The sequence below is a fragment of the Protomyctophum bolini genome, assembly GCF_963924005.1.
Source record: "Protomyctophum bolini genome assembly, chromosome: 13".
In the NCBI taxonomy this organism is placed as follows: Eukaryota; Metazoa; Chordata; class Actinopteri; order Myctophiformes; family Myctophidae; genus Protomyctophum; species Protomyctophum bolini.
Genome location: NC_137874.1, coordinates 10706301 through 10717022, shown reverse-complemented (window position 1 = coordinate 10717022; position 10722 = coordinate 10706301). Strand labels below are relative to the sequence as shown.

The following is a 10722-nucleotide window of genomic DNA, read 5'->3' as shown; positions in this document are numbered from 1 at the left end:
ATTTAGACTACTGGCTAAAATCCCTGTACTAAATAAATAGATTAAAACATTTAAACATTATCCTAAAAAACGCTGAATGCATGTGGTTTAAATAGGGTCAGATATATGGAAGAATGCATGTATTAAAATGGGAAACTAATTCAGAGTTAAAGTACAGAAGTACAGAGTTAAAAAGGTAATAAGTTAGACTACAGGTAGTCGCGCCAGTTCATTAAAACGAACTCAGGCCCCACCCAGAGTACTATACTACACAAGAAACCTCATAGCTACCTGGGAAGGGTGTTGCATCTATTTTAAGGAAGGGATGGAGAAGATCTTTTCGATGTTGCAAAGTGGTGAACGCTATTTACAGCGTATGCCCTATTTTTCTTTCTTTCTTTCTTTCTGCTTCATTTAATATATAATTATATATAAACCCAATCTACAAGCTACATCACATCAACATGTTGTGAGCTTATAATTTAGAACCGCTTTTTTGACAAATGTATTCAAGGTGGTTAAAGAGTATATGATAAGGACGTATAGAGAGGTTGTCAGTAGCTCATTATGAAATAAGAGTTTAGCGAACAAAAGAAGCGTCTCCATTCAGACAAGCATACAGGGATGTAGTCAATATCAATATTGAGGATGCCTGGTAGCCATGCATGGCCTAATTGGCCTATGCTGTGTACATTCCCTCCCTCCCTCCCTCCCTCCCTGCAGGCTGACCTTCAAACACTTTCTTCTTTGTGTCTCGACTATGCTAGCGCTCACACTTCCACTGCTCCTTAAAACTGGTAAGTATAGATACAATTCCTGCCACTATCTGGTAGTATATAATAATATGTATATATATTTTTTGGATAAGAACCTAAAAGTTGTCGACCCATCGTTTTTGTCATTTCTTCATTTTTTTCAAATCCTCAAAAATGATGAAAAACTGCGCGCTATAGTATGCCGTACGATATGGGCTATAGCCCACGGTCCAAAATGATGAGAAACGAGGCTAACTTTTTTTTTCAAAATTTCAAAAAACATGGGCTATAACCCATCGTTTTTGTCATTTCGTCATTTTTTTCAAATCCTCAAAAATGATGAAAAACTGCGCGCTATAGTATGCCGTACGATATGGGCTATAGCCCACGGTCCAAAATGATGAGAAACGAGGCTAACTTTTTTTTTCAAAATTTCAAAAAACATGGGCTATAACCCATCGTTTTTGTCATTTCGTCATTTTTTTCAAATCCTCAAAAATGATGAAAAACTGCGCGCTATAGTATGCCGTATGATATGGGCTATAGCCCACGGTCCAAAATGATGAGAAACGAGGCTAACTTTTTTTTTCAAAATTTCAAAAAACATGGGCTATAACCCATCGTTTTTGTCATTTCGTCATTTTTTTCAAATCCTCAAAAATGATGAAAAACTGCGCGCTATAGTATGCCGTACGATATGGGCTATAGCCCACGGTCCAAAATGATGAGAAACGAGGCTAACTTTTTTTTCCAAAATTTCAAAAAACATGGGCTATAACCCATCGTTTTTGTCATTTTGTCATTTTTTTCAAATCCTCAAAAATGATGAAAAACTGCGCGCTATAGTATGCCGTACGATATGGGCTATAGCCCACGGTCCAAAATGATGAGAAACGAGGCTAACTTTTTTTTCCAAAATTTCAAAAAACATGGGCTATAACCCATCGTTTTTGTCATTTCGTCATTTTTTTCAAATCCTCAAAAATGATGAAAAACTGCGCGCTATAGTATGCCGTACGATATGGGCTATAGCCCACGGTCCAAAATGATGAGAAACGAGGCTAACTTTTTTTTTCAAAATTTCAAAAAACATGGGCTATAACCCATCGTTTTTGTCATTTCGTAATTTTTTTCAAATCCTCAAAAATGATGAAAAACTGCGCGTTATAGTATGCCGTACGATATGGGCTATAGCCCACGGTCCAAAATGATGAGAAACGAGGCTAACTTTTTTTTTCAAAATTAAAAAAAACATGGGCTATAACCCATCGTTTTTGTCATTTCGTCATTTTTTTCAAATCCTCAAAAATGATGAAAAACTGCACGCTAAGTATGCCGTACGATATGGGCTATAGCCCACGGTCCAAAATGATGAGAAACGAGGCTAACTTTTTTTTTCAAAATTTCAAAAAACATGGGCTATAACCCATCGTTTTTGTCATTTCGTCATTTTTTTCAAATCCTCAAAAATGATGAAAAACTGCGCGCTATAGTATGCCGTATGATATGGGCTATAGCCCACGGTCCAAAATGATGAGAAACGAGGCTAACTTTTTTTTTCAAAATTTCAAAAAACATGGGCTATAACCCATCGTTTTTGTCATTTCGTCATTTTTTTCAAATCCTCAAAAATGATGAAAAACTGCGCGCTATAGTATGCCGTACGATATGGGCTATAGCCCACGGTCCAAAATGATGAGAAACGAGGCTAACTTTTTTTTCCAAAATTTCAAAAAACATGGGCTATAACCCATCGTTTTTGTCATTTTGTCATTTTTTTCAAATCCTCAAAAATGATGAAAAACTGCGCGCTATAGTATGCCGTACGATATGGGCTATAGCCCACGGTCCAAAATGATGAGAAACGAGGCTAACTTTTTTTTCCAAAATTTCAAAAAACATGGGCTATAACCCATCGTTTTTGTCATTTCGTCATTTTTTTCAAATCCTCAAAAATGATGAAAAACTGCGCGCTATAGTATGCCGTACGATATGGGCTATAGCCCACGGTCCAAAATGATGAGAAACGAGGCTAACTTTTTTTTTCAAAATTTCAAAAAACATGGGCTATAACCCATCGTTTTTGTCATTTCGTAATTTTTTTCAAATCCTCAAAAATGATGAAAAACTGCGCGTTATAGTATGCCGTACGATATGGGCTATAGCCCACGGTCCAAAATGATGAGAAACGAGGCTAACTTTTTTTTTCAAAATTAAAAAAAACATGGGCTATAACCCATCGTTTTTGTCATTTCGTCATTTTTTTCAAATCCTCAAAAATGATGAAAAACTGCACGCTAAGTATGCCGTACGATATGGGCTATAGCCCACGGTCCAAAATGATGAGAAACGAGGCTAACTTTTTTTTTCAAAATTTCAAAAAACATGGGCTATAACCCATCGTTTTTGTCATTTCGTCATTTTTTTCAAATCCTCAAAAATGATGAAAAACTGCGCGCTATAGTATGCCGTACGATATGGGCTATAGCCCACGGTCCAAAATGATGAGAAACGAGGCTAACTTTTTTTCCCAAAATTTCAAAAAACATGGGCTATAACCCATCGTTTTTGTCATTTCGTCATTTTTTTCAAATCCTCAAAAATGATGAAAAACTGCGCGCTATAGTATGCCATACGCTATGGGCTATAGCCCACGGTCCAAAATGATGAGAAACGAGGCTAACCTTTTTTTTCAAAATTTCAAAAAACATGGGCTATAACCCATCGTTTTTGTCATTTCGTCATTTTTTTAAAATCCTCAAAAATGATGAAAAACTGCGCGCTAAGTATGCCGTACGATATGGGCTATAGACCACGGTCCAAAATGATGAGAAACGAGGCTAACTTTTTTTTTCAAAATTTCAAAAAACATGGGCTATAACCCATCGTTTTTGTCATTTCGTCATTTTTTTCAAATCCTCAAAAATGATGAAAAACTGCGCGCTATAGTATGCCGTACGATATGGGCTATAGCCCACGGTCCAAAATGATGAGAAACGAGGCTAACTTTTTTTCCCAAAATTTCAAAAAACATGGGCTATAACCCATCGTTTTTGTCATTTCGTAATTTTTTTCAAATCCTCAAAAATGATGAAAAACTGCGCGCTATAGTATGCCGTACGATATGGGCTATAGCCCACGGTCCAAAATGATGAGAAACGAGGCTAACCTTTTTTTTCAAAATTTCAAAAAACATGGGCTATAACCCATCGTTTTTGTCATTTCGTCATTTTTTTCAAATCCTCAAAAATGATGAAAAACTGCGCGCTATAGTATGCCGTACGATATGGGCTATAGCCCACGGTCCAAAATGATGAGAAACGAGGCTAACTTTTTTTTCCAAAATTTCAAAAAACATGGGCTATAACCCATCGTTTTTGTCATTTCGTCATTTTTTTCAAATCCTCAAAAATGATGAAAAACTGCGCGCTATAGTATGCCGTACGATATGGGCTATAGCCCACGGTCCAAAATGATGAGAAACGAGGCTAACTTTTTTTTCCAAAATTTCAAAAAACATGGGCTATAACCCATCGTTTTTGTCATTTCGTCATTTTTTTCAAATCCTCAAAAATGATGAAAAACTGCGCGCTATAGTATGCCGTACGATATGGGCTATAGCCCACGGTCCAAAATGATGAGAAACGAGGCTAACTTTTTTTTTTCAAAATTTCAAAAAACATGGGCTATAACCCATCGTTTTTGTCATTTCGTCATTTTTTTCAAATCCTCAAAAATGATGAAAAACTGCGCGCTATAGTATGCCGTACGATATGGGCTATAGCCCACGGTCCAAAATGATGAGAAACGAGGCTAACTTTTTTTTTCAAAATTTCAAAAAACATGGGCTATAACCCATCGTTTTTGTCATTTCGTCATTTTTTTCAAATCCTCAAAAATGATGAAAAACTGCGCGCTATAGTATGCCGTACGATATGGGCTATAGCCCACGGTCCAAAATGATGAGAAACGAGGCTAACTTTTTTTTTTCAAAATTTCAAAAAACATGGGCTATAACCCATCGTTTTTGTCATTTCGTCATTTTTTTCAAATCCTCAAAAATGATGAAAAACTGCGCGCTATAGTATGCCGTACGATATGGGCTATAGCCCACGGTCCAAAATGATGAGAAACGAGGCTAACTTTTTTATTCAAAATTTCAAAAAACATGGGCTATAACCCATCGTTTTTGTCATTTCGTCATTTTTTTCAAATCCTCAAAAATGATGAAAAACTGCGCGCTATAGTATGCCGTACGATATGGGCTATAGCCCACGGTCCAAAATGATGAGAAACGAGGCTAACCTTTTTATTCAAAATTTCAAAAAACATGGGCTATAACCCATCGTTTTTGTCATTTCGTCATTTTTTTCAAAAACTCAAAAATGATGAAAAACTGCAGTATGCCGTACGATATGGGCTATAGCCCACGGTCCAAAATGATGAGAAACGAGGCTAACTTTTTTTTTTCAAAATTTCAAAAAACATGGGCTATAACCCATCGTTTTTGTCATTTCGTCATTTTTTTCAAATCCTCAAAAATGATGAAAAACTGCGCGCTATAGTATGCCGTACGATATGGGCTATAGCCCACGGTCAAAAATTATGAGAAACGAGGCTAACTTTTTTTTTCAAAATTTAAAAAAACATGGGCTATAACCCATCGTTTTTGTCATTTTGTCATTTTTTTCAAATCCTCAAAAATGATGAAAAACTGCGCGCTATAGTATGCCGTACGATATGGGCTATAGCCCACGGTCCAAAATGATGAGAAACGAGGCTAACTTTTTTATTCAAAATTTCAAAAAACATGGGCTATAACCCATCGTTTTTGTCATTTCGTCATTTTTTTCAAATCCTCAAAAATGATGAAAAACTGCGCGCTATAGTATGCCGTACGATATGGGCTATAGCCCACGGTCCAAAATGATGAGAAACGAGGCTAACTTTTTTTTTCAGAATTTCAAAAAACATGGGCTATAACCCATAGTTTTTGTCATTTCGTCATTTTTTTCAAATCCTCAAAAATGATGAAAAACTGTGCGCTATAGTATGCCGTACGATATGGGCTATAGTCGACCTCTGGTGGCTCTGTAGTAGAAATTGAGAAGGGACAGTATAGACAATGTTAATGTTCACTGGTTTTAAAACTGGTTTCTGGTTTGATTTTGTTTTTGATTTATCTTACTAATAATGTGTACATTTTACTACCATATTATAATGTGTATATAAAAACCAACCACATCATAATTGCGAACGCAGTGATTGCGAACGCAGTGAGCACTTACTATGAGACCTAGCAGATCATGTCTGTCTGTCTGTCCGTGTGTCCGTGTGTCTGTCCCGCTATCCAAATATGGAGTGTGTTGCATCAGCAATCACTCAGCTCCATAATGGGCACAAAAGGGGCCAGGTCCACTCAGCTCCATATATGGGCACAAAAGGGGCCAGGTCCACATATACAGTAACAGCGGGACAGACACACAGACAGACAGACAGACAGACAGACAGACATGATCTGCAGGGTCTCAGCTGCGTTCGCTTCCCGCGTTTGCGCGTCTTACTGGTGTAGATAGACGTGCTGACAACATGTACACAACACTAGGGTTATTGCATTGACAATCGCTCAGTGTGTCCAGGTTTGGTATACAGTAGGATGCCATTGGCTGGATTTCACTCACAATGTTCTCCACCTCCCTCCTTTCCGTATAGTACGCTTGTTGCGTGTGACAACACAACAGTGTTGTCACATTGTCTTGTTGCGTGTGACAACACAACAGTGTTGTCACATTGTCTTGCTGATTGAGCTCTGACATCAATCACAACATTGCCTAGCAACGCCAATTTGTGCAGACACAGACTGTAATATATATAGATGTGCATTTATACATTTAATAGTGAAAGGAGGTTAACAACACCACTGAAGTATTAGATTTGAGCCACAGAGTTCCCCCCAATGAATCCTGAGTCTCTCGTCCAGGCCCTTCGGGGCACGATGGATCCTAACCTGCGTGAGGCCGCAGAGAAACAGCTGAATGAGGGTCATACCCAGGTGAACTTTGTGTCCACGCTACTGCGAGTCACCATCTCTGACCAGCTGGATTTGCCAGTCAAACAAGCAGGTGTGATTTACCTCAAGAACATGGTAACCAAGCACTGGAGTGAGGAAGATGTTTCAGGCAAGGTGACGCTTGTCACCGGCAGCATCCCAGAGGAGGACAAGCAGTTCATTCGAGAGAACATTGTGCAGGCTGTCATCTTATCACCCGAGTGCATCAGGGTCCAGCTGACAACGTGCATCCGCCATGTGATTAAGCATGACTACCCAGACAAGTGGACAAACTTTGTGGAGAAGATAGGCGGACATCTACAGTCAGACAACAGTGCAGGGTGGCTGGGTATCTTGCTCTGCCTCTACCAGCTGGTCAAGAACTATGAATTTAAGAAACCAGATGAGCGCCAACCCTTGGTGTCTGCCATGAATATCTTCATGCCTATGTTGAAGGAACGCTTCATCCAGTTACTGCCTGACCCTTCCAGTGAGTCTGTTATGGTGCAAAAACAAATCTTCAAGATATTCCATGCCCTGGTCCAGAAAAACCTCCCTTTGGAGCTCATCAACAGACAGAACCTACCAGAATGGATGCAGATCCTGAAGACTGTAGTGGACAGAGATGTGCCTCCGGAGACTATGCAGGTGGGTGAAGATGAGAGGGCTGATCTGCCATGGTGGAAGTGTAAGAAGTGGGCCCTTCGCATCTTGGGCCGGCTGTTTGAGAAATATGGCAACCCAAGTACTGCAAACAAAGGATATGTCCAGTTCGCAGATCTTTTCCTCAAAGGATATGCAGTGACTGCACAACAGGTGCTACTGAAGGTTTTATATCAGTACAAGCAGAAGCAATATGTGGCACCAATAGTGCTCCAGCAGACACTCAACTATATCAACCATGGCATTACACAATCCATTACATGGAAAAACCTGAAGCCACATATCCAGGGCATCATTCAGGATGTGGTTTTCCCATTGATGTGTCACTCGGACAGCGATGAGGAACTGTGGCAGGAAGACCAAAATGAGTACATCCGCATTAAGTTTTCAGAGTTTGAAGACATCATCAGCCCCTCCACAGCAGCACAGACGCTCCTCTATACCTCCTGCAACAAGAGGAAAGAGGTTCTTCAAAATACGGTGGGCTTCTGCTACCAGATCCTCAATGATCCTGCTTCTGACCCCAGGAAAAAGGATGGTGCCCTAAATGTAATAGGTTCACTAGGTGATATTCTGCTTAAACAAAAGATGTATAAGGAACAGATGGAGACCCTTCTGAAGAATGATGTCTTCCCCATGTTTCTCAGTGAATTGGGCTACATGAGAGCCAGAGCCTGCTGGGTTTTGAATTGCTTAAGTGAGGTGAAGTTCACGAGTGACCAGAATCTGCAAACAGCCGTCGAATTGACGCGTCTTTGTCTCATCAATGACAACGAAATGCCTGTCAAGGCAGCGGCTGCCTTCTCCCTACAGATCCTCATCACAAACCACGAGAAGGCTAAAGAGTATGTCAGCCCCTTCATCCAGCCCGTGATGCAGACACTCCTGGACATTGTCAGAGAAACTGTGAATGATGAACTTACCGGCGTCATACAGAACATGGTAAATGAATACAGCGAGGAGATCATTCCCATCACTGTGGAGATGACGCAGCACTTGGCGATGACATTCAAGCAGATGATTGAGAGGGGCTTTGATGAGGAGGATAGATATGGAGAAAAAGCAGGAACGGCTCTGGCAATCCTCAACACCATTCGTACATTGCTGGAAGTGGTGGAGGAACACAAAGACATCACCCAGCAGCTGGAAGGCATCTGTCTCCAGGTGATTGACACAGTGCTGCAGCAGCACATAGTGGACTTCTATCAAGAGATCCTGTATCTGGCCGATAGCCTGACATGCCAGCAGGTGTCCCCACAGATGTGGCAGCTCCTTCCTGTGATGTTTAATGTCTTCCAGGAAGATGATTTTGAGTACATGATAGATATGATGCCTCTCCTACACAACTATGTCACAGTAGATACAAACACTCTCCTGTCTGACACCAAGTACCTCGAGTTCATATTCAGCTTGTGCAAGAAGCCCCTGACAGGGGAGCTTGATCTTGGTGAGGATGAAGAGTGTCATGCAGCCAAATTGTTGGAGGTGATCATTTTGCAGTGCAAAGGCCGTGGCATCGATCAGGTTGTGCCCTTGTTCGTGGCTGTTGCGTTGGAGCGGTTGACAAGGCAGGTGGAAACCAGTGAGTTGCGGACAATGTGCTTGCAAGTCGCCATTGCTGCACTTTATTATAACCCCCCGCTGCTCTTCAACACCCTGGAGAATCTACGCTTTCCCAATAACACAGAGCCCATCACTAACCAATTTATTACTCAGTGGCTCAAAGATATTGATTGCTTCCTTAGCCTCCATGACATGAAGATGAGCGTTCTTGGCCTCTGCACCCTGATTGACCTGGAGCAAAGACCCCAGGCTGTGAACCAGGTTGGCAGCCAGTTGCTGCCTGCAGCTATCGTGCTCTTTAGTGGTCTGAAGAAGGCATACGCCCTCAAAGCCAAAAATGAGAACGATGAAGATGATGAAGATGAGGATGATGGGGATGCTGAGCTGGCCAGCGACGAGGATGACATTGAAGTCCGCCTGAAGCAGGCAGGAGAGAATGAAGATGATGATGACTACTGGGATGACGATGACGATGAAGAGGAGGAAGCATTAGATGATTTCACTACTCCTGTAGATGATGAAGACAACTTGTCTGTGGATGAGTATCAGATCTTCAAAGCTGTACTACAGAATATCCAGACCCGTGACCCAGCATGGTACCAAGCACTCACACAATCCCTTGATGAGGAACATAGCAAACTTCTTCAAGACATTGGCACACTTGCAGATCAGAGAAAGGCAGCACATGAATCCAAGATGATCGAGAAGGATGGTGGCTACAAGTTCAAAATGCCAGCTTTGCCAAATAATTTCAATTTTGGAGGCAACCCTCCAGCAATGAATTGAGTGATCACTTCTTTGTATTAGTCTGTGACTATAGTAAATTGAAGTGACGTGAAAAGGCTTTTGTGTCCTGAAGTCCAGTGTGGAGAGGATACCATGATGGCAACGCTTTTACTGTTGGATTCAGGGCCGGATGAACCCTTTTTGGTGGCCACGACTACGACCAGGTGCAGGGCTATTTCAGAAGCCGCTAATTGCAACTGTCCAGCTTTTTTTTCCCTTATTTTTGGCCAGGCGTTCAGTTCGTCCCCTGAGCTTGGTGCCCCTGGCTGCAGCCCCAAGCCTGTGCATTAAGCCCGGCCCTGTTTGGGTCTGTGTCTGTGTGTCTATCCAGAGATAATCTCTCTTAACTGTTAGACCAATCAGTGCCATATGCGTGCAACTTAGTACCTCCACATTTTTTTTTCCAAATATATTTTTTACTTTTTGAAATATTAAACTTTAGTTTCATAATGGGAGTCATGGCTGAGACCTTGTGCAAATGTGGTGTCATACACATCATAGACCGATGTCACATTGGAGCCACGTATGATCCTCATGTGGATCCCAAGATCGACATGAATTTGAATTGATAAGGGGACTAAATATGTAATCCTTATCACCGTCTAGAGGCTAAATGACTGTGGCAAATTATACTGTAGGCTACTGTAGTATAATTTTTTTTTTATGCATTAACACATTCTTGTTATGAACATACAGTACATAATTAAGGTATTTGATTTTCAGGTAGTAACTGTATTCATAATTGTATAACATTTGAGTGGTTCTCAAAATTGGGGTCCATCATAAGAGGGTTCTAGAGGGAGTTTGTAGGCCTTTTCTTATGGCGGTCCACACAATATTTTTTAAATGGTGGTCCATCAATTTGGGGGTTCTTTACATGAAAATGTTTCAGAACCACCCATCACTATATGCGTGATCTTGGTAAAT

General features: G+C 40.8%; 1 protein-coding gene across 1 annotated transcript; it reads left to right on the top strand.

Moving 5' to 3' along the window:
* Positions 1-6690: 6690 nt before the first annotated feature.
* On the top strand, positions 6691-9795 carry LOC308326664 (importin-7-like; the record flags this gene model as incomplete). The annotated part of the gene is made up of 1 exon (XM_080779648.1): positions 6691-9795. The coding sequence occupies one exon, from the start codon at positions 6691-6693 to the stop codon at positions 9793-9795; it is 3105 nt and encodes a 1034-aa protein (XP_080635774.1).
* Between the last annotated feature and the right edge of the window lie 927 nt (positions 9796-10722).